The sequence below is a fragment of the Anabas testudineus genome, chromosome 23 (genome assembly GCF_900324465.2).
Source record: "Anabas testudineus chromosome 23, fAnaTes1.2, whole genome shotgun sequence".
NCBI classification, from domain to species: Eukaryota; Metazoa; Chordata; class Actinopteri; order Anabantiformes; family Anabantidae; genus Anabas; species Anabas testudineus.
The window spans coordinates 2,975,173-3,003,009 of NC_046631.1; the positions used below are offsets into that span (position 1 = coordinate 2,975,173).

General features: G+C 43.6%; 1 protein-coding gene across 1 annotated transcript; it reads right to left on the reverse strand.

The window, feature by feature from the left end:
* Positions 1–693: 693 nt before the first annotated feature.
* On the reverse strand, positions 694–27,735 carry arid2 (AT rich interactive domain 2 (ARID, RFX-like)). The gene is made up of 21 exons (XM_026362364.1): positions 27,192–27,735; positions 26,975–27,068; positions 25,928–26,025; positions 17,333–17,466; positions 12,987–13,205; positions 12,594–12,661; positions 12,086–12,155; positions 11,494–11,744; positions 10,067–10,163; positions 9,733–9,942; positions 9,448–9,612; positions 9,146–9,224; positions 8,828–8,962; positions 8,279–8,496; positions 5,075–7,521; positions 3,626–3,780; positions 3,386–3,524; positions 3,194–3,279; positions 2,849–2,972; positions 2,508–2,599; positions 694–2,378 (listed from the first exon to the last, which is right to left on the reverse strand). Exons 1-21 carry the CDS (start codon positions 27,281–27,283, stop codon positions 2,267–2,269), a joined length of 5,085 nt encoding a protein of 1,694 aa, XP_026218149.1. The 5' UTR covers positions 27,284–27,735; the 3' UTR covers positions 694–2,266.
* Between the last annotated feature and the right edge of the window lie 102 nt (positions 27,736–27,837).

Genomic DNA, 27,837 nt, shown 5'->3' on the forward strand with positions numbered 1-27,837 from the left:
CTTTCAGCCTTAGGTTCCTAAGTTAGCATTTTGCATGCTACCATCAGGAGTATTTCACTTTCATACATACACATTTACAGGTGTAAGAAAGAGTGGTTGTGGTTTTCTGCATTCATTTGTCATAATACATTATTTTTCTTGGAACTATATATAGTTTAGCTATTGTTACAATTTATGTTAGCTTTAGCTAAAAAGTAATGGATAAACATTTGGAACAGCTAGCTAATGTATGTTTATCAACAATGTATACATAAAATCTAGCTATTTAAAACATTTATCCAGATCTTTTGGCAATTTTAACAAGTCTTAGTTATTACCTTTAACTAAGAATATCAAACATTAACCCATTACCTTTAGATATATACTTTATTTGGTTTATTAACCATCTCTCAACCTATTAGCTACAGCATTTTAGCTTTCCATTTAACTAGTTTGTCAACATGGCTACTGTTATGTTTTTATACCCGTTTATGCTGAGCTAAACTAGTTAGCATGCTCACTCGCTAGCCGTTTGTTGAACCTTTTTAACCCTGTTAAAGCCAGCTCAATGTGTACTTATTTTTTAATCAAAGTGTAAAGTCCATTGTAAAGTTTTGCAATAAGTTGACGGTCTCCAAAGCGCTGTGGTAAAAAAGACAGAAATGTTGAGAGACACTGGTGGGAAAAGGAGAAGAAGCAAGTGTAAAACCAAAGCAAAATGTTCAGTGTTTTATTTAAAAACTATAAACAGTCACCAAAGTAAATAAAGCCAATCTCTAACAGACTGTTAGATCTATGTATAATCACACATCCTACTGACACTGCAGAAATGAGGATGGTTGGGTCGCCCCGGTCAGATGCTAATACGACAGGCAGTCAGAAATGTTACACAACACACGGTAGAGAGGACAGTCTGAGGACGTGAGCCGGAATGTGGCATGGTATTAAGAATGAAAAAATAGTACAATAAAACTCCACACTGTATTAAGATAGAAAAAAGTAGTGAAGAAAATATCATACCTGCACGTAAAGCAAAGAACACAGGAGAAAACCTGTATAAAAACTCCATGTATTTAAACCAATTTACAAATACAAAAAAATTTTGGTACGCGCACTGTGCCCGTACGATGACAAAACGCTTACAGTGGATATATGTTACTTGTGTGTGTGCGCGCGTTGAGGGGAGGGTGTGTGAGGCAAAGAGGAAGGGAAGAGAATACCTTCAATATTTTTTTTTTTCTTCTACAAAATGACATGAGATATATTATTCCATACTCTTTCAGCCAGCAAAATGAGTTCTACAAGGTATTATAATACAAAAAATGTCACAGTTCCACAAAAAACTGTTTTTTCCCCCTCCCTAAGCTTTACAGCATCAGTACCTTTGCAGAAATATTTACAGGTTTTTAAGTACATTCATCCACTGCTGAGTATAGAATCACATTAGATACAAGTTACCAGGGATCATAAAAAAAAAAGCAAAGAAACAAAAAAACAAAAAAAAAACAAAACAAAAAACTACTTTATTCAATCCTACCAAAGTAATGCTTCTATTACTCCACAGAGCAAGTTCTCCAGTGGCTGCATCGGCATGAAAGAGGATCTTCTTTATATATATTCACAACATATTTACAAGATTCTTTTTTATTAATTGTAATGGTATTCATTTCAATAATAAATAAGTGAAAATATATTGACTCAAGTAAGAAAACCAAGCTACCAAGTTTCTAAAGAAAAAACAAAAAACAAAAATCTCTGCGCCAGTTGCCAGCTGAGTCCTCCTCCAACTACAGTAGCCCCCCACTGCAGCCCTCCCTGCCTCCCCCGTCCACCTGTACTCTTCAGTCAGCAGCCACTCGTTCCAACGCACACATCAGTTCACGAGACGAAGAGAACAAATAATTAAAAAAATAACGAAAAGGACTTAAACAAAATGTGCTCGTGTTTGGGGTTTCGTCGGTGGAGTCCCTCGGGGAAGCAGTCTTAAAGAGCTCCCCCTGGTGGGCAGCTGGTGGAAGACCCCGTGGCAGTTTTTTTTGTGTGTATGTGTGTGTGGAAGGGAGGGGGGGGGGGGGGTTGGAACACAGGTTGGCGTAGAAGGGAGTGAAGGATGAGAGGGGTGCTTGTGTGGTGGGGCAGGCGTGGCAGAAGGAGGGTCTTTGATCCGGTTCCTGCCCTCTGCTCCCCCCTGCGGACCTGCTACGGCTCACCGGTCGCCAGTTCCCCTTCCTTGTCTCCGGAGAGGGATGGGGTGAGGGTTGGGGTGGTAGAGGTTGTCCTTTTGGCGTTAAGCCTGGAGCGTGCGCGTCAGTTCGTAAAGGCATTTGGCGAGCGTGGTGGAAACCTCCATGTTACTTAGCGCAAGCACAGAGAGGTGCGTCTCATGCCTCTTCACCAACCTGAGAGAGAAGGGGGAGGAAAACAAAAAAAAACGAAACAAAAAAACATGAGCCTTCGAGCCGCACAAAAACAGTAGGTGTTGCAAGGTTTTTCAAGTGAACCTTTCTTAAAACCAGCAGGATACTCACATGCGACCACAGTCAGAGTGCTTGGCGATGTTCTTCAACGTTAAGGCAGCAGTTAGTCGTATGTGTTTAGTCACTGGTCCCTCTTTCTCATCCTGGGAGAGCAAACAAAAAAAATATGGAGTCACGAATACATTTGTTATAGCTGGTAGAGTATTAGTGTTGTAGTTAAAGAAAGGTACTTGCTTTAACAAACAACAAATTGTTTTTTTATTTTTTATTCAGGATTCTTAGATCCATCTCGGCCAACCAAGAACTTACAGTAGCACGTCATACATTAGTGTGTGTGACCCTGCAGGAAATTCTAGGAGCAACATAGCTCGGGTCAGTTTTGTTCTACTCACAGTGAAGTCCCTGAAGACCAAGTTTCGAGAGCCTCTGCGTAGGGCCATAAGAGCTGCGCTCGGATGATTGACGATTGCTTTCGGTGCTCGCTGTGCTGGAGTACTGCCTGCCACTGGCGGAGTCCTTTAGAACACATAAAACAATATATCAGTGTCATCTATCACATACTACTGTGTGTTATGTTGAATGTCAAAGTGGCAAAATGGCTTAAAAATTCTACCATGATGATTAAAACAACTTCACATTTCTGATACTTGATAGCATGTTCTCATTTAATTTCAAGCATACAGGAAGGTATAAAGTATATCAAGTGTATCTCAAGACTCAGAGAAAGGTGCACATACTGGGAAGAAGCTTGATTGGGACTTTGTGCCTGCTGCTCCTCCATTTTGAGTCCAGCCAGCAAAGCCTCTCGAGAACAGTGCTTATCCTGGGAGACAAAAAGAAAAACGTTAAAAAAGGGAAAATCCTGTGCAATATTTCGCCTGTACAACCAGTCTTTCACCATCAGTCAGAGGATGACTACTGTGTCTTACCTGTAGATGTGTGATAAAGGACAGTCTCTGCCGGGGAAAAGGTTCACACCCCTCCCACAGACAATGGCCTCCGTAGACATCTTTTCCTCCGTGCTGCGTTGCTGCGTGGTAGAACACCTGGGACGGCGTTTCAAACCACCTGCAGAGGAAATGAGAACGAATCAGCAGAAGCTTGGCAGTGGCTCGGCTAAGGTTAATTACGAGCATGGGGCAGTCTGCAGCAGTTGTAAGGACACGTACCGTTTACATGACTGCCACAGACACTTGAAGTTCTGCCCCGCTTTCCTGCTTTGCTCTGGCGGTGCTGTGGAGGTTTGCTGTGCTGGGAGGTGAGGACTGTGGTTACCCGCTGGTGCAGGCTGGGATCCAGGGGGCGGGGACGGGGTTACGGTCGGCTGTTGGGAAGAGACGCAACATGAGAAAAGTCAAAAAAGGGTAGCTACACTAGTAGCTGAGTGGTTACAATGCATGCCACAAAACCGCCGTTTCCCTGGTTTGACTCCAGTTGGGGATATTTGTTGCAAGTCTCTCTTTCTCTCTCTTCCCCCCCGGATTCCAAAATACCAAAAAATAAACCATTATCTCACGTAGAAACATATTCACCATTTCTAAATCCTGACGGACAGTAGCAGCTGTAAAAATCTGTCATTAAGTAATAATTCTAAATAAAAACTGTAATATCCACCGAGGTCATAACCACCCATATTACAGAAATAAGATCTTGTCGGCTGAGATGTAACGCCGGCCTGTCTGTCTGGCAGAAGTTGCTCTCTCAGCTGCTTTAATCTAGGAGGTGGGTATCAGTGAGAGCCACATGGTCTTAACTGGTCTCACCTTCTTAACCTCCAAACATTAAATCCTTCCCTCTGCAAAGGGAAGGTGAAAAATGTTCACTGATGATTCATTTTTCATGACAGAGAAACAAAAAAAACCAAAAAATATATATATCTTTTGAAACAAAGGACCGTGCCAAAAGGTTTGACATTATGTTACATATAAAAAATTTAAACCGTTGCTATTTCCATGAAATATGTTGTTTTGCTGCAGATGTTAATCATCTATCTCGTGCGCACACAGGAATCGGACACATTCCCTGTTCTAACTGTACAACTGCATTTGTATGTTTAGTCTAGGACACAATGTGGCACTTCAACTCAGTCATGTAACCGTTTATTTCAGAATCAAATACTGGAAGCGTTTTAAAAACACACCCTGAGGAGCTTCTGACAGTAGAAGTGCTGAGTAATGTTTTGATGAGCTGTCTTGTTCTGCCAGCAGGTACACACATATGCATGCGTGCCAAAAGCACGGGCTTGACGGAGGCTATACCTTTGTAGTGTAGTGTTGCACACATGACAGTTACTGTTGTTTCTTTTACAGCACCTCACATGTAAATGCGAACGTAAATGTTTAATCTTTGCAAAGTAATAAAAAGTAGATGAACTGCAGATGATCCTTGCTGTTTGCTTGGTAGCTTTTCTACTGCAAGTTTAACTTTGTTCTGCAGCTGAAGAGACTTAATCAAGAAACTATGTGGTCAATTAGCCTAAGGCCAGACGATGTATATAACCTGGTAATGCAAAGTGTATCTGTGACATATTTTGTGACAGACCGGACATCAATTTACACTACTAGGAGACACTGTGGATAAAAGTAGCTTAGTGTGAGATTAACCCTACAGTGACTCACCGTTGAGCCAGCTGCCTGTGTGGGCGAGCAGTTCCTCTGCTGAGTGGCGTTCTCTATTGCTACTTTGGCTACTGTGCTTGGGTCTGTTCCTGCTGGCACTGCCACCATGGTGGCACTGCTGCCGGCGTTGTTGGGGTCACTGATGGTGATGATCCTCACTCCCACTTTATTGGGGATCCCCGAGGATGCTGCCGCTGCGCTGCGGTCCTCATTTTCTGCCGGCCTCTTGAGGCCTCGAGCCTCAGCAGAGGCCACTCCGTTTGCAGGAGAGGCAGCAAGACTCTGGGAGGTAACTGTAACAGTGGAAGGGAGGGAGGAGTTGGGGAGCAGTTGCTGTCTTAGCACAGCATGCCCGGGCCCCAAAGGTCCATTTGTTAATTCCGAGGGAGGCCTGCTGCCTACTGCCTGGGGCCCGTTGGCCAGGCGTTCAGCCTGCTGGGCTTTGGCAGTGTCCTGCTGGGAGGGATGAGGATTAGGGAGAGAGGAGGCTGAACCTTGACTCTTCTCAGAGGGGTCCACTTCCCCGTTCCCCAAGTACTGTTTGGAAGCAATGTGATTTGGAATGTTTTTGTTAAAGTTGCCACCACTGTCGCCCCGATCAAAGTCACACACCCCGTTGACTAGAGTCTTTTTGGGGTCGGGGTTGCCCTCCAGAGGGGTGTTCAGGCCAGGGGAGAGGGCCTGCTTCCCATTAGCAGGATGACTCTCCGTAGCTGGGCCATTGAGCGCCCCCTGGCTGTTCCCTGAGTGGTATGGAGGTAGATTGGACTCCATGCACTTCCGACCGTTTAGCAGCTTGGCACCTGCCACAACATCACCGTTACTGGTTTTGCCAATGGAGGAATCTCCTTCTGCCAAAGAGGAGTTCTCCATCACCTCTATTTTCCTCTCATGGATGTGCAACCCCGTAGCGTCCTTGGCCTCCTCCTCCTTTTGACAAATTATCTTGTCTCCTCTGAGGGGAGCTGGCAGTGGTGGTGTCTGTGGTGGTGGTGGTGGAGCTGCTGGGGCATGGTGGGGCACTGTTCCGGTAGAGAATGGAGGAGGGAGAACGCCCGGAGCCACAGCACCCTGGCTGACAGCAGCAACAGCAGCAGTAGAGGTTGTGAAGCCAGTGTTGGGGACCACGGTGAATGTGACTTGTCCAGCTGCCGTGGGGCCCTGGATTATGGTAGTTGCCCCTGGGCTGCTTGAGGAAATGAGCTGGCCTGGCAAGAGCTGGACTGTCTGGAGGGCTGGAGCTCCTGCAGCAGGAAGCTGACCAGGAACCAGCTGGACATTGAGCTGCTGAGGCTGAGGGGAGGGATTCTGGGTGCTGTAGCCTGTCTGGTAGAGGACTTGTGGACTAGAGGCTATTGTGCTGTTGGGAGGGGGGACCTGTGGAGCAGGTAAGATGAGCTTTCCTCCTGGTGTAGAAGGCCCTCGCTTTGGAAGCAGTAATTGTTTGATCAAGCTGGACTCAGTGGAGGTAGGCTGAGAGGGAGGAGATTGGGAAACAATTTGGAGCGGTGGCGGCTGTTGTTGCTGCTGCTGCTGATGCCGTTTCATGGACAGTGCATGGCTGACAGTTTGATTGGGCTGGACCTGTGTATTTGAGGGACACAGAGGAGGAGGACAGGGGCTGGAAGCAGCTGCAGGCTGCCCTGCTATCTGTATAGTCTGGGCACCAGGAATGGTGGAGGGGTTGGCAAGAACGATCTGGTGTATGGCAGGGGTGTAGGCTGGGCTCTGCTGGGGGTTGGGACTGACTATTACTACGCTCTGCGCCTGCTGCTGAGGCTGCTGGTTCAGAGGGGATATCGTGGGTGCTGGTCCGCCTGACTGGTTTGGTGCTGGTTTAGGGGCAATATTCTGAAATGCAACACGTGACCCTTGGGAATTGGGAACATTTGTGATGCTTAATGCCTGACCACCCCCCACCTGGATGGAGGAGGGTGTAGATGTTGCAGGATCCATCTGGAGAGCTCCCCCCTGAGGACCAGACAAGGGAGGGGTTTGAGACAGGGGAGAATGCTGGGTGATCGGAGGGCAAACACCTTGTACCCTGGCTGTGAGGATGTGGCCCTGTGGTACCTGCTGAAATAGTGTGACGGGAGTCCCTGTGGGGAGCATGGGGGAGTGTTGCTGAGCCACAGGAGAGGCCGTAGGGTTCTGGGGGCTGTGGTTCTGGGAGGCCGGTACTGATGTTGGAATTTGCACCACAGGCCGGACCTGTGGCTGTTGCTGCTGCACTGCTGCCAGAGGATTTGGTGGTAACTGCGGAGGAACCTGCGGAGGCTGTGGAGGCACCTGCAGGGGCACTGGGTGGCGATAAACAGTCGGGTGATTTGCATTGGGAGGTTCCTGTGTGGTCAAAGTCATGGATGGGGTGGCACCACCTGTGCTGAGGCTGGGGCCTGGAGCACGGATAAACTGGGGTCCAAGACTGGGATGCACGGGAGGTATGCCTGGCAGTGCACAACACACAAACACAGACGGTTTAGAGCCAATCTAGAACTTAATCTCAGTTTATAAATAGTCAATTTTGTTACATTGAACATGCACAGCTAATATGTAATATCCAACAGAACAAAAAGAAATGTGGGTTGCATTTTGTGTAACACACATGCAAGCTAAATGCAATCTTCCGGTAGAAACTGTGCAAAAATATCTGCAAAATGAGCAGTAAAGGAGCCAAAAACTAGGAATGAGGTGGGTAGTTTACTACTGCAACAGTAACTCCTAATTAACTGTAAGGGGGAAATTTCTGTATAATTCACATAATCCCCTTAACCAACTCTAAGTGGGTCACATTTGAAAGCTAGGTTGATTTTGCTGCTTCATTCACTACCAGCTATAATGGCCATTTCATTCACATGACTCTAATGAACATGATCGTGTGTGGAAATATGAAACATCTGTTAGCAGGATGGCCTGGTTCTTGCAGTGTTTCATTTTGAATATATCGGAGATGTTGGCAAAAACAAAATGTTCACCCAGAGAATCTAAATTATTATATAAAACAGAACAACGTTGACAAATGTGTTCGCTTTCACAACACATGATGTGGCTTAGGTGCCTTCCTCTCAATTTTTCTAGTGAGCTCCCTCTGAGTAACTTCTTTGTCTGTCTATGTTTCAGCCTCTTGTGATGAAAATATTTCCATAATCACTCCCAAAGGAAAAGATAGAGAATGTAAAGATAATTCATTTCTACTAGTTCTACCTGGAGGTGGCGCCTGAGGGTCTCCAGGTACGTCATGTCGGGCTGCTGGAGGTGAGGGAGCAACTGCTGGATTCTGCTGCTGCGGCTGAGGCTGCTGGTAGTACAGCTGGATGGGCAGGGGGATCGACCTCCGCCTCAACCCTACCAGGAGGATCTGAACCTGGCCGTTAGCCTTGGGCTCCTCTTGCCGTCGCATTGTGTGGTTGGGGAACACCGTTCTGTGAATTTTACAAGTGTAAATTACAGGGTGCTTCATTTCAATAGGTGCATTTACTCTAAATACCAAATGTCACAAACCCTACTGTAATCATTTGCACACAGTTTAAAAAAAGCTTATAGATGCACAAATGACTTGAATGTAATTATCTGATCTGAATGTTCAACTACAATCATTAACTACATTAACTATTCATCTTTCATATTCAACGCTGGCTAGTATCTTTCTGGAGGACCAATGTTATTATTAGAAACCTAAACAGCTGTGTTAAAACTTCTTTAGAAAGCCAAATGGAGTAATTGCTGTGTAGCAGAAGGGGCACCGGGACTCACCGCAGACATTTGAGGAAGCCAGTGGAGTTCAAGATGTTGCTCCGTCCCATTTTACTGCAGGTGGCTAAGTACTCGGAGTACATTTCCGATCGAGACACTGACCCGTCTGGGTTTGTCTCAAAGTGTGCGTTTAGCCTGGTGAAGAAAGAAAAAACAGATGCAGAAATGAATACAGACAGAAAGATAGGACATCAAAATAAATGTTTGCATGAAATCATCGGATGACCTAATGCTCTCCTCCTTAGATAGTAAAGTAGTATACGATACAAATCAGTTATATCTTCATGATGTATGCTTCTGCTTATTTGTCAGGCTTACCACTGCAGTGTAAATTTTTCCCCATCTAGTTCAACGATGCCAGGTGGTGGTTGAGTTGTTTGAACTGGGACTCTTGTTACTGAGGAGACCAAGGGAAAACAACATTTAAGTTTAAAAAGGCCAGAGCTGCAAACAAAAATAGTAGCCTAGTGATTTAATAAGTATGAACTTGCTCCCACCAGGCTGTCCACTAGCCGCAGCAAATAAATAACTTTGCAGCCCTGTGGACCTGTGCACTGACAGTTCAGGAATGTCAGGAACTGTGTGTGACTGACAGATGGCGGAGATGTCCAAACACTCACCAGGTGCTGGTGCTCCCTGCACGGCTGCTGGTACTTGCTCCACCAGCTGGGGCCGTACCTCGGCTGCCTGGTCAGCGTTGGCCTGGTGCTCAATTAACCGCACCGCTGTTAGGGCGTCTGGTCCAAACGTATGAAGGTCAACTGATACTAATCGCACTAACAGATCTGATCAGAGAGAAACAAAGAAGAAAATGTACAAGCATCAGCACAGTGATCAGCTTCTTGGGAGAAAACAGAATCTGCCTTTTAAGGAGTATGTTAAGAAAAAAAAAAAAAAAAAACTACCTATGCTGTGGTCAACAGAGGCGATCTTGCTGCAGGGAACCTCTCCAAGCTGGGCCAGCAGGTACAGGACCTCTAAGGAGGCCATGAGGAGCATGAGGTCAGGTAGGGTGAGGAGCATCATCACCTCTCTGTACGAGTCCTGGTCCACGTACTCGCAGATTAGCACACCGTTGTCCTCTGCCTTGCTGAGGTTGCCCAGGATCTCCATGGCTGAAGACACACATAAAAAAAAAAAAAACTTTAACAAATACTAACACAAATATTTCAGCAATAGTTTGTCCAGGCTACATTTGACTTAAGCAAACAAGTTACCAGAACAGACCAGATAACTCACCTCTCATTTTGAGGAACCGGTCCCTGGACATCAAGCATTTGGTGATAGTGTGAAAGATCAGATGAGTCGTCCGAAAGTCAACAGGATCCAGCTGGAGCTACAGGAATTTACACAATATTTACTTAATGATGCTGTGTAAAACAATCATCTTTTACAAATGAACAGACTGTCCTCTTCAGGCTCAGAAAGAGAAACCTAAAACACTAACTTGACAGTTACATGCACTTGTATAATGACTACACTGAACCATAACAGAGCACAGCATGTCACTTGACTTGCAAATTATTTATATCCCTGTTCACAACATATAGGCAACTAAAAGAGATGCTCCAGGACTTGCTCTAGTATTTTTTATTACTTATTTTAATAAAACAAGGCTTTGCAGTAACATATCTAAACAACATGTTCAGTGTCCCAAACCAACCATCCAATTAATCACATCAAAGGCTTAGCTGATTGTATCGGGCACCCTATGCATACAGTATCTAAAAATAGGACAGCTTCATCTACATGCATCTCATACAAATGTAGCTTCATTTCTTAGGAAACCGCCTAAACAGTTTACCAGAAGCAACTACTCTATTACTCCTCCTGCCAGGTTTTCAATTCTCACACAGCTTTACTGGCTGTTTACAACAGTAACACCGGCAGATTACTTTGAGTCTCTGATTTCAGACAGATGCAAACAAAAGCAGGCTTCTCGACAACTGTTCATTTTGTCAGGTGAAAATTACCTCTATGATCTGGTTGCCATGGATGTGATGAATGAATGCTGGGCTTATATACTATCTATCTATACTATAACTCCACAAACCAACAGAATAGCTAATGAACAATATACCCCTTGGCCTCTGTAGCAGGTTGTAAACCACTTAGCATTAGATGCTAATGACTGCAGCTTGCATTTAGCAGAGTAACACGCAAGTCGCTCTTGTGATGTTGGCTGTGGAAAAGCTAAACAAGACACCACACAACAAACTCTTGAAATAACAAGCATCATCTTTCCAGCCTTAAAAGCACACCACCTCAACATGTGCAGGAATCCAAAGCTTGACAGACTTGCTGTGCCTAGTTACAGTTGCTACCCTACAATTGGACAATCCCTGCACAGGGGAGGGGTTCAGCCAACAGTCAAATCTATTCAGAACAATACAATACACAGTTTGTTTCTCCAATGACAGTGATATCATACGCTAACTAAACTGACTCCACTCCAGCTCAAGTTCACATGGTTTTGGAGAAGATGTTTACACTGTCACAGTAACCCATATTTGGAGACAGTTCACTTATACCACATTACTGTAGTGACCCAATTCCATAACATAGGTAAAGGAACCTCTTTTAAAAGCCATGTTTGCAATCTTTAACAACATGTGGAGTCCCTGAATCCTAGACAAACAAATCTGTAAACCAAAATCCAGGCTCACCTCGGCAGCCACGTTGCCCAACGTGTCAAGTCCGAGCTGTCGGAGTGAGATGAGGTTACAGTGGGCACAGAGCAAAAGGAAGCGCAGGCACGTTCGGTTGGCCGCCAGCAGCTTGACATTGGCCTCCTCGAAGGAGAGGTTTCGGAGGATAACGGCAATCTGCAGCACCCGCTGGGCCTCCATGTCACTGATGCCTGGATTCCGCGGCGGGTGGAAGAGGCTCTGCCACCGCTGTTCACACGACGTACCGTCTGCACAGAGAGGGGGCAATAAAAGTTTAGAGCTGCAAGCCAGACGAGGCTGAAATCAGTGTCTGGTATCTTTCACGATCACAAGCTACAAGAAACTGCTTGATACTCTACTTTTATACAAGTTGAGTGTTTGCAGTCTCCTTTGCTTTTACCTGTTCTTAAAATTTATTTGAAAACAGAATGAGAAAGTGCATGCAAATTTGGGATCTTTGTTACCAAGGAGAATAAAGACTTGTAACGCTTAAACACATCCAAACTTCTCACAGGTATTCACAAAGAAAAAATGTGCCTCCTTTTATTGCCTTTATTATTTATTATTATTTGAAGTATGTTTACTGTACCTTGTGCTGGACTGCTCTTGTCCCAGATCAGCTCCCTGACTTCAGCGTCCTCAACCACCTCCTTCCAGAACTGCAGATGAACAGAAGATGTTAGCTGCGAATTTTCCAAACCTTTTCCCAGTATTAGTAAGTTTTCCTTACAAAAAACGTCATCATATTTACTTCACTAGTATTACAAATTTAACAGCAGTGATGCCATACTGTGATTTGTTGGTGACATTATTTGTCTTTCAACTGGCAACTGTAGCTTACTGTCACCTCTGGCCTTCAAGAGAAGCTAACAGAAGATAAATAAATACTACACTGCATTATTTGTTATGATTTCATTTTTCTGCATGCAAGAAAAACTGCTTTGTGACGTTCCTCTCTAAGGAGAAATGATGTTTTCAGTCAGTCCTTGTACTGTAAAAGTGCTGAATACTGTGCTGAAAACAGTATTTAATTTCTAAATATACCAATCAAATGAGACATTAAGCAGAAGCATAACACATAACCATTTTTACTTTACCCTAACAAAATCCCGCGAGGTTTTCTCCTTCCAGTCTGTCCCGAATACCCCGGAGAAGCTGCCTAGCGCTACAAAGACAAAGAGGGAGGGTTAGAGTTTAAGCTCAGTATTATTTGTCTCTATTCCCTTGTTCTTGAATTCCCAGCTGATGGATTATATTTAGGATGTGCTAAGAAGACAGAACCTTTGATCCTAGAACAAAGAGGTGAAGAAAAAAGCAGCAAATTAGGAAAAATATCTGCACAGTTCTCACCCGAGGTTCATTGTCTTTTCTAAGGCTGCACAATAAAAATCAAAAATAGGTAAATAAAACAGGTCGATAAAATGACTTTTCTCTGTTGTTACTTAACAACTGGACTAACGAGCACATAGTGAGCGGGATTGGGAACTTACAGTCGTCGAAGACGCCGGCGTGTGCTAGCAGCAGTGTGACCAGTTTGGGGTCCTTGTCCAGCTGCATGGCGTGCTTGCTCTCGTTGGAAAGCAGAGTGCAAACGTTAACAGCAAAGTCCACTTCGTTGGGTAGGCCCGAAAGGAGAGACAGCACCAGTTTGTTGTAGTCACATGGTGGAACGAAATCCGTAGACAGTCCATAGCTTTGGCGGAGATAGTCTGGACAAAAAGAAACAAACATATCTCAGGGTTAAATACAGCACAGCAAAATATGCATTTGAATATCCGTGAGGGGTTAAATGCAAAGGTAAACACAAATACTAATACAGAGGAGACACACAAAACAAATATAGCAGGACAAGACAGAAGTGGAGAAGATGCTGCCTCTATACACCTTCAGCTGCTTGAAGTCAGATTTATTTTTTCTTTAACTTGGTTTAAGCAAACCATTAAGCTGCTCAGTCAAATCTGTCTTTAGTTCAAATTAGTTTGATGAGCCGTGTCTTGTGTGACTGAGAACCATGCATGTTCACCAACTTTTAATTGTGTTTGTCTCCTTCTCAGTGACGTTCACGTTTTTTTTTTTTTTTTTTTTTTTTAATTAAAAGATGTGTAATTCTAAACACTAAGTGTGCCATGACTCGGAAGACAGATGATTCACATTCAGTGATCCTATAAGTCATGTTGTGTGCCTGTGTGTCACTTTTCCATACAGTGGATTATCCTATTTAGTTGCAGGATCTTTGTAGACCTGTGTCTCTAGAACGCCATCATCCTGCTTAGTAAATCTGATTTCCACATTTAAAAAGTTTGAGTGTGAAAAACTAATTCAGTCGAGTTGCTATTATAGCAGCAACAGCTCCATTCCAAACCTAGCAGTCTGTGCTCGTCCTCCAAACATCTGCAGAGAGTCACAGGACTGATGTACAAAGTGCAGTGTGACAAATGAGGCTTCATGGACAGGGTGAATTAAATGCTCGTCTCAGATGTACAACCAAAGCATGACAACAGGGCAGACCAGAGCTCAGTGCGACATTTCCAAAGCACCTGTGAACATAGCACAGATTCAACGTGCCTGTCCAATTGCATTAAAAAGCCCGACATTTGTGCTGCAATGCAAATGCAAAGAGTCATATAAATTCAACTCTTACTAATCACTTCACACCATCAGAGTATTTATATAATCTTATAACATACTGTTTAAAAACTTAAGTACATACTTTGGAAATAAAGCTACAATTCCATACACAGCACAGACGTATAATCACCTTTTTGATGCTGAATTTAAGCCTGGGGCATCAATTAAGTGTTGCCTTGCCTTACCTTTTAGTTACAGCATTTGTTTGCATTGTTCATTTGAATGTGCAAGTCTAAGTGCACACTTCACAATCTTTTCAGCTCAGTGCTGGTCTTTGCTATGTTCTGAGGAAAAGGTTTGACTCTTTCGCTGCTAAACGCATAATTTCTTCCCCAAGCAAAAACTCCAAACGTTTAGTTTCAACCTTCACAAATGGTATTTGTACTGCCTTAACCGTTCTTTCTTGTTTAGTCTACGACAGTCATAAAATTACAGCAATTTTTCACTTGTTTACTGACATTTTAAAGACAAAATGAGCCCAACCTCATGTTTACTGGCCAGTCTCTAAAGCTACGTTCACACTAGCGTCCCTAATGCTTCATTCCCAATGCTTATTCAGCGTTTTATGTTGATGATTCCCATTTATGTTCTTGAGTGACACGTGTTCAACTAAAGTGTCAGGCATGCACTAATTTAACTGATATGCGAACCATGTGCCTACAAATAACAACAACGTAATTTGTGCATATACCATTTCCTCAAAAACAACTCAGTTACACCATGTTCCTTTCACTTTAGAACAAATCTGAAACTTCCTCATCTCTCCTTCATCTCCATCTCTGTTGTTCACACTCTACTCCATGTTTTTATTTAGCAGACTGTGAGGTGAGGTGCACTGACTGACGACAGCAGGCAACTTGCTCGTGCACGTAGAAGTGACACATTTGCAAAACTGCAGGAATTGGGCTCAAGTTGTCGGAGACAGAATATGAATCTGATCGAGGGCCGTGCATGAAAGTTGCCCAGGAAATCAGTTCTTGAAGCTTTATTTCTGACTGATATCTGTAGCAGCTGAAAACAATGTGATAACACTGTGAGCAACCCCATTCACATACAACTTGCCATTTCAACTATTGTTCATTTATAAATACTGCAGCTTTAAGATGAATGGTTTCTGCTTTAGTGCAATTGTGTATTTGTTCATGTAGCTATTTCTGCAAAAATACAAATTCTAAAAAGCTCTACTCCAGCAAACCCTTAGTGAAGCATCATCAACCAAAACAAGCAGTCAAATAGAGGAAAACCACTGCTCAGAGTCTGCTCAAAGCCACAGAAAGTTCACCGCTGTACCACTGTTTGTCATGTGTCTTTTCCCACAGTGGTCATGTTTTGGAGTCAGTTAGCTCAGCGGGCAGAGGGCTGACTGACAGACAAAAGCCTGCAACTACAAGGTTGGAGGCTTTAATCTAAACTGAGGCGAAGGGAAAAAAAAACAATTGCTTCCTTCTTCCATTTATCAATAACTGCTGTCAGGAAAGTCAATTACCTCCGAGAGAAGCTCAGTGGTCAACGGTACAACACAACTCTGTGAGGCTAATGGACAGCTTGCATTCACTGTGTGAGAGATTGGACAGTAGGGACAAGAGGTCGGTCGTAGCCAGGAGCACAAAAAACAGTGAATCTGAAATATGAGGCTGCTCTTTCACCAGAAAAGCAGCAGCGGGCATGGGTTTTAAAAAGTATTCGTCAATGCTCAAGCGTGTGGCAACTTCCACGTAAAATTAAAAAAAAAAAAAAAAAAGGAACTCACATTTATTGCATGCATCATAGCCTTGGTTCACACACGTGCACACACAGAGCTTAGCAAGGTGCATTCTGAATTAAATGAGTCACTGTGTAATAAAAGTCATATAAGTGAAGTACAAAGAGCGAGCTCATGAAGAGAACCAATGACAGAGAGCTTAATGGTGGCAGGGGTCCTCAGCCAGGCTTGTAAAAATAAAACAACACAGTAATTTCTTCTCATCTCTAAACTTTGTAAAGGGTTGTTTTGTTCAGGTGAAAGTGAAGTAGTTGGTGTTACGGTACCTGCGTCAAGACAACCTGTGTCAAAAAAGAATCACTATGGAAATGATGGTGATGTGCCAAAAACAGTGGGTGACATGAATAGTCAAGGACTTTTACTAATCTTAAACAAAATACAACAACCTGAATGAAAATAAAAAGAAAACTAGCATCAGCTGGACCAAAGCTGAGTTTACAAAAGATAAGATTGTTAAGGGCTGAACTCTTCAAATTCCAGAATTAGGAGATGACGCAGGTGTTTCTTCTGATCTGAACTGTATAAAAAAGCCTCAACAGCCTAGCTTTAATTTGTTGAAATAATAGTTTGACATTCTGAAAAATATGCTCATTAGCTCTCTGGCCAACGGTTGGATGTGGAAAATGGATTAGGGGTGTAACGATTCTCCAAATCCACAGTTCATACCAACGTTTTTGTACCATGTTATGCCTTCCAAATAGACACAGTGTTATTTTCTGTCACAGTTCTGTCATTGGAAGTTTTTGAAAACTTTCAGTCTCGGATTCAGAACACTTACACCCTGAAACTTGGCAATAGCAACAGACTGTTAATAAACATGGTATCAATCTTCTAATCTAGCCCATGGCCAGAGAGTGAATTAAAGCATTTTCCAAAATGTCAAAATAATTCTTTTTTAAATTCTCTGCTCTTTCACATTCATGTTCAGGGACCAATTGACATTAGAGCAACAAAACGTAGCCTGATGTTGTTACAATACAGTCTATTTCCTAACAGAAGTGGAAAGATTTTCTGGCCAAACTGTGCAGTTTGTACCACTATTAGAAAAACACAACCTATCTCGACTTTCATCAAAATACGCACTGTGCATGTGTCCTTCCTCCTCGTATTCTTGTGAAATAAATTCTGCTATCTAGAAAGTCCCTGAAACAAAGAGCTAATGTTGAGACACATTTTTATGCATGTGGTTGACATGCGGGCTGACCAGTTTCTCATGCATCTCATACACAGCTCTGATGAAGTGATGCTCTGCTGTAATGACTTCTGTGTGAGCATTAAGTCTTTGAGCTGCTCAAAGGGTCAACAGGAGAAGTAGAGGAAGAGACAGTACAAAGATCAGAGAGAAAAATGAGACACTGAGTGAGACTGAATAACAGAAACTCGGGCGTGACTGAGACAGAGGCAAACGCAGAGAGAGCTTCTGAATACCATGATGTCCTGGCTCACCTGATACAACGTGTTGCTGGTAGTTATAAGAGTTGGGAATTGCACCGATTGGAAGAGAGGCTTTGGGATTCCCCGGCTGCGATTCTTCGTCATCTTCGCCGAAGTGATGGACTTTCTCATACTTCTCCAAGTATCTGCGGGGGAAAGAAGAAAAAGTCAGATGATGAGCCAAGACTTTACTTTGCTGCGAATGTGCGCTTTACCTCTCCAAGAGTGACTTAAGATATGTTGTTTTGTTTTTTTTAATCTATCTAGACACATTTTTCTATCAGCATAGATAGCAATGCATTTTATTTCTTTGTGATGCAGAGTACAAAGTCCTACGCATACAAACTAACCACTGAGAGCCACAGTGTATACATTTGAAATCTACGTGAGAACAGCCGTCAACTCAACACTTAAAATCAGAACTAACAAATGTCTCCCATTACAGGGAAAGTGCTTTGTATGCAGTAGACTCAGTAGATGTTTTTAACAGTAAACAAAGACTTGCAAGACTGTGTGCAGGTTTTCACATGTTTCATTCCTGGTTTCTATTGCTGCAGTCATGTTCTGTATTGGACTCATTAAATAGGGGTTCTATAAATTAATTTGTTATTTGAATCTTCTATGCAATTTTTTAATGAAGAGTTTGGTTTCAAACCTAATCAATAGAGAAAAGTACCGATTAAAATTCGCATCCATTCACAAAACTACACTAGACACAGAAAGCTAATAACCAGACTTTACACACTCGCCTACTGTAGCAGGATGCTCTGTGCGACTGTCCCTCAACGGGACACTTGTGATTCACTGAAAGCACAGTTATAAATTCATGACACAACAGGCCAGTGTTAATTAAGTAATAAGCCTTGCAGCTAAGTAGAATGGCATTTGAATATATTCTTAAAATTCAAATTAAATATATCTATCACCCATAGACGCAAACACAATCAAGAAAAAGATTGGAGGGAAGAGGCTTCACGTTACTGCAGAAACTCAACAGCAACAAGACTTTAGACACAAAAACTGGGAAATTACTGTACAACTTAGCTTTAATCGAAGATCGAACATGAATCCACTAAGGAATTCAGCCTACAATCCTTTAATTACTCTTAAATTACAGTTAAAAAGTTCACACTTCACAGTTTTTGTGGCTCTGCTGCTTTCCGACTTTACAAAGTCAGTGACACCCACTGTCATCAAGTCCACTGTGCTTTTGAAGGCTCAAACCTGTTAAATAAAATAGGATCCACTGAGGAACCGAGACCAAAAAGCACATAAGTGCAACAACTAACAACGCGTTGCATAGCTGAGGGCGAAACACATGAGCCAGGAATAAGATACTGCAAGAGATGAAACTACTTCTGAGTTATCAGCTGTCATAATAAAAATGGGTCTTAGTGTGTTTTTATAACAGCGTAGGAAATTGCTGCTATTTTTCCCACAACATATTTTAAAAGCTGAAGCTTTAAAAACAAATCAATAAATATCTTAACAGTGCCAAAAGGAGATACAAGTGACATGAACATCTGTGTTCCAACATCAAGCAAGCAATTAAACTTTAACTGTAACCCTTTGCATCTGTACTCAACATGAGGAAAAAACATTCCTCATGACCATGCAAGTACATATTCCGGTTTTCTTGGATTTTATAACACCTCATAGTAATGCAGAGATATTTGTCAGTCAAACACACACACACACACAGCAATATACCTCAGCAGCGATAGTGTGGTGAACCCAGCCTATGTGGCCGTGAGTCACCGAGCAAGCGAGCGACACATCTGTTACTGAATGAGGCCCCCCTTGTTCATCGTGGCCAAGGTAATCCCCCGTCCGCTGGCTGCCGGGTGACACGCTGGACTATAAATACACTCAGCCTTCATTTGTGGAGAGGGAGAGAGAGGGAGAGCGGGGAGTGTGAGAGAGCTGAAGAGATAGGCCCCACTCCCGACTGCAGCATCATCAACCGCTGTCTGGGCATGAGCAAGGGAAGGGGGAAAAAAGAAAAGGAAAAAGAGAAAGAAGGGTAACGACAGGAGGGTGGTGGTGGGGGGGGGGGGGGGGTTGGTGTGCGACTGCAGCTGTTTGTGTCTGCACTTCCCCTTTTTCATACACGCATGATCGGGAAAATGAATTCCCTCCTAATTGAGCAGCATGAGACAACCAACCGACAGAAACCACCAGTTTGGTGATTTTACTACAGCCGTTTAGGGAAACGTGTGCTCCATCAATCTAATAATAACACAGGGTTTTCCCTCCAAAAATGCAAGTGCAAAGGGTGGGAAACTGAGGAGGCATAGGAAGTGATGAATAGACATACAGCTGCAAACAGCCACTGTCGTTGGTAATGTCTTGCTCACAGGCACCTGGATTCCACCGGTGCAGACACCCCTGGCTGCACTTACTCTCAGCTGCCTGAGCGCCTAAATGCCCTCGGCTCGTGTCAGTGTGTGGGAGACCAATGCCCCCTGTTGGACGTGGACGCAGACATGCAAACACACCCACTGCCAATTTCTGGATAGAAATGTTTGCTGGGAGTTAGCAGAGCCTGGCGAGGAGGAGGGGAGGCGGGGAGGGGGTTGCTTTGTCAGTAATCATGGGAAGGTTTTATTGATGGCGGAGGCAATCTCGAAAAAGTTGGATCACTTACAGTACAGAAAACTGAAGTCACTGTAGGGAACTGACAGCTATTTAAAAAGACACTCTGCTATTTGATTCTATTGCAGTTTATTCCAGTTCTCAGCCTGGACAGTCAGCGATGGCACAGTAGTTCAGTCGTTAGCAGCATTTCCTTGGTACAAACGTGGCTATTTGCAGAACAATCCTCACACTGCAAGTTGCCTCCTGAACACCACCAAGACAGGTGATGCCTGTCGAGGCAAAGCACTCGCTTCAACAGACGAGAGCTTGTACATCTTTTTGGATATAATGGGAAGCCCCGGTGATGGCCTTTTTTCCTGAAAAGAATGCTCTCCTTTGATCGAGCTGGACTCTGAATGATTGCTTTTTCAGCGTGAAAGTACACCATCGCCTTGGAAATGTACCTGATGACTACTCAAGCACCTTGGACTAGGTAATTTACAGTGAGGGTGAATTTGTGTCCTCCTCGCCCAAATACTAATCCTGTCCCTGTGTGCGGTGTCTCTTCATCTCTAAGTGGTTAAGGAGACGTTAAAAGTTGATCCCTTCCCACTTGCAGCTGCCGTTTATTTTGCAGATTTTATCATTTCCCTTACTGTGGCACTCATCATAAACAGGGTTTTTTTTTGTCAGCTGTGAGACTTCACGAACACAGTGGGTTAGGGCCGGGTGACATATTGAACTCATTTGAATTTTGTTTTTCTATGTGTACATCTGTGAAATTTAAGTTATTGCAAGTTGCACAAATCGTGTATTTTTAGTGACAGCTGGCTGCATGAGCTGTCTTGAGTCATGACAGCCCTAGAAACTGTGAATAGTTACACCAGCCATGGTTTACAGGTCTCCAGGTGGCTCTGGGTGCCTCGTATTACATTTAGTAGAGACATCTGTTAAAACACAAACACACAAACAAAAAAACTGAACACTGACCTGGGATGAAAATGACATTATTAAGTTTCTTCTTACACTAGAATGGTACAGTTGGACTAGATCATACTGAGATACTGGTTACTAGTACTTGGGATGGACCATACGCAGACAACACACTCTAGATAAGTGTGAGAGACACTTATTCTTATTCTGATAACACAATTCTACCTTTACTAAAGAGTTGCAACCTACACAACAGTCCAAGCAAACACTGTAACCATGTCATCCAACTAATAAAGAGGCAAAGCCAGATTCCGACTCCGCTGTCACATACAAGGCAGATCTGTCTATCTGCTTGTTAGCAAGGAGAATGAGGGAAGCAGATTAGGCTATCAGTGGTGGCCAACACTGCTGGAGGGCAGGTCAAATTACAGACAGGCTAAAAACACTAAGTCTCAAAGCCTTCAGATGGTATCTGTGATAGCAAGTTTGCTCCACTCTTATTTTGGTAAAAGTCTCTTATTATGCTGCATAAAACAAAGAAGAAACAGAGTGTGGCAGTGGTCCGTGCTGCCTTGCCCGTCTTTCTAAGTAACTGGTAATCATCTGAGCATCTCTAAAAGTCTGAGCAGCAGCAGCAGCTTGGACGAGGCAGGGAAAAATAAAGAAAGAAAAAAAAAAAAAAAAAAAACACCACACAGCTAATGCAAGCCAGATTAAAGGTCACTTCATCCAGATGTTTCAGATAAGCAGGAAAATCTATCAGCATCCACAGAAAGCAGAAGAGGACCAGCAAGCATAATGGTAACGTGAAAAACCTTATAAACAGGTGTGAAAATTAACACTGGCCAAGCAGAAAAAAAAGGTAGTGGAATGCTGGGAAGTAGTTCAAGTTGTTTCTTTTACAGTAGAAACTGTGAGACAAAAATAAAAAAGGTGTGAATTCCTCTAAGTGTATCTGGAAATCAAGGCTTCTTGTCAACATTAACTAAACCAAAAATGAAATGTCACTTTTTTTTTTTTAAATAAGATCATTAAATATCAGACATTATAATCCTGTTACAGCTCTTTTCATGCTGGGAAAAAAAAAGGTGTCATGCTCAAATTCACATGACAATTAAAACACTGTCCAAACACTGTCATGAGAAGTTTAGACCCTAAAAGTGGGTTCACATGCCAGAAGGGGTTGAGAAACACATGGTTAACCAGTGTGGTGTTTTTTGCAGAGAGGTAATATTAAAATAGGAGATATTTAAATAATGAAATGAGTAATCCTGTGAATGTGATTTCACCTGCTCTTCTACACTGCAAACAGTCGAGGCGACAGAGGGAAAAGTGTGGTACAATAAGGAAGCAGCACATTCAACTCTGAAAGAGACAGATTACTTGGTGGTGGTTGATACAGCAGGAAGAGCTGTAAGTCAGGAGCTGCTTTTTTTGTTTTATCACTATGGACAGCATTAAAAAAACTAAACAAAAATAACAAACAGATTTTGGCAGCAGAGCTAAAAACCTAACTTGGCCCTAATATATTTGGGTCAAAAGGTGACATCTGAAAGGGCTTGAAATAGAACAGATCACTGCCACCTGTGCTCATCAAACCAGAGTGTGCTTTAAAAATGCAGAGGTGCCTTTGAATATGATTAGTTTTCACAACACCTGCAAACATGGCATGGTGTATTAGAGCAACTGCTGTCACATGGGGCAGAAAAACTACCGTTCTTTTCATTGACACATTTCTAGCCACGTGCTAACCTCAAGACAAAAACAATCAATGACTTCAACATGCAAGCTAGCACAGGAGCGAAGTGAGCGATTCCTAGATGTTATTGCCTCCTGGGCTTGATTCACTCCCAGTGGGGATGCAGTGGAGAGGGCAAACAAAGGTTGAACCAGAGTATCTGTCACCTGACTTGGCTTCTGTGTACAATACCGTATTTTGGAAAAGAAGTCAGACACTGCAGCAGCTCCAGAGGCCTTATTTATCTTATCAAATCTACTTATCAAAGCATATTTCATTCACTTTTTCAAAATAAACTGGGTGGCTTTTAATTCCCCCCCCCCTTAACAAAATCACAAGTGTGTTGCCCCACAAGCTCGACGCAAACCGCTACCAAATCATATAAAACTACTAATGAAGGAAGGAAAACTGCACAGATGAGAAACGGTATTGACTGAGAGTCGTCCAAATCAGTGCAGCCAAAGGAAAACTGAAAGCAGCATCTAGTAACTCTAACTCAATCCAGTGAAGCAGAGTGCAAAGTACACAGATGTAGAAAATAAATATGTCAAATTACTGGAGTGTAAAAGGTTCTCTTGCGATAGCAGTCTTTGGCACAGGTCTGAGAGACAGTGGTCAGCCTGAGACACACATTAGGCATCAATAAGGAATTTGAGTGCGAGTGTAAACCTTTGAATGGTTTGTGGAAAATCTTCCCATGTAACACCTGTTCTTTACGTCCGTAGTTTTCTTGGGCAACGTCTTACTCTGTCAGTTCTCTCCATTGTGTACCCGAGCGCCTCTCATTGCAATTGATATCTTTTGCTTCAATCTGGCTAATGAAGCGAGACGAAAACAGAGCTGCATTTCAACTGTGCCCTTAGTGTGTCAGTGTGATTTGGAGGGAAACGCTTTTGATCCAGAGTGTGAATCCCTTCTGCCCCCAAAGATGAAATGAAATCCGCGCCATGGGTAGGGGCTGATGTCAAAGCGTTGCTTCAACTTGTTGAAGCGATGCTTTCTGGCAAGCATCACTCACTTATTACCGAGCAGCATTCAGATATCAAATAAGACGGCAGCGGGAGCTCGCACTGAACTTCTGTCCTGCTTACTCCGCTCTGAGTGGGAAGTGCTGACCAGAGAGAGCCCCATCATGATCATCCTATTCACTGAGGCAGGCAGACTTGGTCAACAGAGCATCATGTAACAGAAACATATGAGTTTGATCCCTGCATCAACAGTGTGTCCTTCACTCCTACCTGCTAAGGAAAGGAAGCTGCACTTCAGTTGGCAACTGTTAAAGGCCAGATACTAAAAATGAGTCAAATTACTTCTAATTAAATGTTATGTGATACTGTGATGTCTAATCATCACCTACAAAACACACATGCATAAATGATTGCCCATACATTCACAACTAAGTCTTAAAAAGGCAACAACAAAAAAATGCCCAGGCAGCTAGTGGTTACAGAAGCAACTGGATAATCAAGATTAACACCTGATATTAGCAAACATCCACCCAGCTTAAGTGTCCTTGAGCGAGACACCAAGTCTGAAAGAGCACAGGTGAGTAGATATTCATCGATAACCTGGCTGCGACCTCCAACCTTCCTGGATGAGAACAAAATCAAACTCGTCCCCACACTGATTACAGTATTCGCATCACTTTGAAAATACCAAGAGTGCTCAGGAAAAAAAAAGAATTCAAGTTTTCTGTGATAGTCTGTTGGCAAAAAGCACCACGAGGGAGGCAAGGACAGTCTCCATTATCAGACTCAGCTGAGGCAAGACCAGTCTAGATGCCTGCTGCCTCTGACATCCACCACACCGAGCTGCCTTAGATAAACTTTACAGAGCAGCTCCGATGGCTGTTGCGACACTAGTGTGATATTCAAGGTGCCAGTCGACTCTGCTGCCAGGCTTCCATTGCTCATTCATGCACCTTCCCGAAAATATTTTTAAAGGTAATGATTACAGTTCTATTCTCAGTAACACAGGTGAATATTTGAGGGAGACAAAAAAAACAAAACAAACAGTCATGATGTTAACAGCGCCGCATAATTTTCTGCTTAATCTTGTCATGTGCAAAACAAAGTATCAGCATCCTGGTTCTTATAAAAATCTCTTTGCAACGTACGGTAATAGACACAGTTGTGTCTATTATTTTAACCAGCCTCGTAAAAATTTTCTTTTGGAAGCTCAGCAAATCAGATCATCAGCTAACTTTCTGTGACGGGTACTTCAGGCACACTCAAAACTAAGCCTGTTAGACAAAGACAGAAATAGATTCCTGAATGTTGTGTTTCACTGAGCCTATGAGGCTAAGTTCCCACATAAATCAGATCACAGAAACCCAACACCTTAGCTCTATAGGTAGTTCCACTAAACAACAACTTAAATTGCTGACCTGTCAGTTGGACAAGCCTCCATTCACACCAAATTATGATCTTCTGCTTTAGACTAAATACATAACAGCTTAATAGTGGTTTGTGGCCTTTATGGTGCTCACAGAGACCTCAGCTAAGTATATTAGCACTGCCCTGCAAGTCCACATGTGCCTGGGGTGTTTCTCCCTGCAGCCAAGACTTACGGCTTATCTGTGAACATTTGAGGAGCTACAAGTCTCGCCAGCTGTGTACAGTTAGTCAAAGTGACTGCTAAACAACTTACAACAAAAGAAAACTTGCTCCAAATACACAGATAATTAGCCACTGTTTAGGAGATCGACCAGTGACCTGCAGCCGACCTTTAGAATATCCATGAGAGTTTACAAGTGTTTCTGGGCCACAGGTGAAATCCCGTGCAAGGCATTTGCTACTGATGGGAACAATCATTGTGAGAGATGTGTGTGGGGAGAAGAAAGAGGAGCAAAGAGGAAAAAAAAAAAAAACCCCACAAATGCCAGGTGTTGGGGAGAGCCACATTTACACCAGACTCCCATCACTGGCAGCTGACTGACTGCTAACACTTGGAGGTTGCATGTGTACATGTTACAGCAACCAGGAGTGCTCAGTCCTTAGAGCTGTGTTACAATCAAATGCCCTGTGGCTACACTAATGTAAGAGAGAAATAACTTGCATTAGTTTACAGTTTAGGGGCCATGACAGACAATATGTCCCTGACATCCAGATTTAAAACACAGAAAGCACATGTGGCCACTTATAGTAAAGACAGATGTGTGCTTGTTTCTGATGTGTAATTGGTAAATGAGCACATATTCAGCATGCCACTGCAAATGTTGGCTGTCACAGTATTGTAGTAGTGCGGCTTCCTAGTAGCGGGAGCAGACAGACTACATCCTGCAGGCTGCAACCTAACATTTGTAAACACTTCCCACATGCTACCTGAGAGGATGAGAGCTGCATGGCCATGCTACTTACCGAAGGTAGTACTGTTTTAAAGCAAATGCAGCGTTGGAACAACTCCTTGGAAAGTTAAACTCTTCCCCAAGTTCAATCCATTGGTTTTTGTCAGAGACCTGAAAGAGGAAAGTGAGTTCGTTAGGAGATAAAACAAAAAAACACGGGCAACAACAACAACAACAACAACAACAACAAAAGAGCGGTTGCAACAGCAACCATCTGTTCTGGTACAAGTTTGCCCCCAACGAGGCTAGATCTGAATCACTAATCGATAACTTTCTCAAACTGCTGTAAATATCTCCGAACGGGGCGCAAAGCAAGATTAAACTAACGCAGACGTTCACTACAATGGCGTTTAATTGGACACGAGTGTGTTTATTATCATGGCATATTTACATTTGTCACACCAGTAAGTACAACTGCCAGACTCCCTTTAGGATACCATCGTTACAGTTGAGGCTAGTTAGCTCCGTGGCTAACGAGCTAACTTGACATTTGCATTTTGGCGTTAAAACCTAGCGAAGCTAAAGTCCCGACCAACCGTCTCCATCCGCAAACGGACGCTTTAGCTCGCGGCGACCCGTTTGGTTTCGGGGGCAGGTTTTGTTGCCGTTCGCTGTATTTACTACACGGGCCTGTGAGGCCTACATTTCGAGCTCGGCCATGGAGCCGAAAAAAGATGGCTATGGCGAGAAAGAAAAAGCTGGCTGAAAACTACCGGTAAAAGCCCGGGCGAAGCGCCGCGTCCGGAGCGGTGTTGCTGCGAGGCCGGGCTCCGTGCCGATAATCGATGTTAAACGTGCCCGCTAATTTTGAGCCGCTCCAACTGCACTCTGACTCCGAGCGGTTGGACTCTGAATTCAAACCACACAACAACACAAGCCACCACATTGCATAGAGATACATGGCAAACTAGCACAAGGCCAACACCGACCCACTAACATTTTTTTTTCCCAGGGGGGGGTTACACTTGTCCGGGGTTATCCGCACGAGTTGTGGAGTGGTCCAGCGAGGAGTCCACAGACAGCCGAGTGTGGAGAAAATCTACTTTTAGTTCCCACTCACCTTAGCAAATCCACCTAATGAGACGACTCTGATATAGAGAGCATTCAGATCCAGCTCTTTCCCACCCACGATAGGAATGTTCTTGAACGGCGATCTGAGGGAATAACACAAGAAATAAATGCACATATGTTTAAATAACACTTCTGGCTAACTCCCAGTCACATGCAATACAGATTTAAAGTTGTATTTCTTGGGAATAAAGACGCCCCAATCTCACCCTCTGCTTTGGTGAAATTGCCGCAGCTCGTCCAGGAAAGCCTGTCCTTTCCTTCGCTGATCTAGTAGATTTTTCCCCGTCGAATTTGCCATTGTTTTTGCATGCAAAAACGGTTAAAGCCCACTTCAGTCGCTTCTTAAGACACCAAGGATCCCATACTCCGCCGGCGCTCAGTCATTCGCGAAGCTGAGTGTTTAAAAAGTTAAAGAAATTGCTGATAGCAAGAAGAGCGGCAGCTCGCTAATAAAGACTGATGCACACAGAAAGCCAGCCCGATTCAAGCCCGGACTAAGTTCCAACGAACAGTCACAAATACGACCGATCTACCGACAGATTAGAAACGCCATGGTCGAATGTGTTGAATTAATGCTTTTGATCGCGGTTGTATTCGTCTGGAGTGGTTTGACAGTGTGTTACGGACGCGAGCTCCGAGGCTATCGCACACACTGTAGAGCGGCAGAGGGATCCAGTTCTCAGACAAAAAGATGTGAAGGCCGCGGAGCCCGGCCTGCCATGCGTGCAGCGCCCTCTGCGGCCACAGGCGGCACTGCGCCGTCCAGAGCGGAGCGGGTGCTGGAACAATAGAGACTGTTTTCTTTTTTAGGGACCGTCTGACAACTCGTCTCGGCGTTTGGAAAACGGGTCA

What these genes read in the sequence shown, in the direction of transcription:
- arid2 (XM_026362364.1), bottom strand. Translation starts at nt 27,283, where the DNA reads ATGGCAAATTCGACGGGGAAAAATCTACTAGATCAGCGAAGGAAAGGA. An exon ending in TGGGCAACGTGGCTGCCGAG is followed by an intron (nt 10,164 to 11,493) that starts GTGAGCCTGGAT and finishes AAATTCCTGTAG; the next exon opens with CTCCAGCTGGATCCTGTTGA. An exon ending in CCCAATCAAGCTTCTTCCCA is followed by an intron (nt 2,973 to 3,193) that starts GTATGTGCACCT and finishes TGTGTTCTAAAG; the next exon opens with GACTCCGCCAGTGGCAGGCA.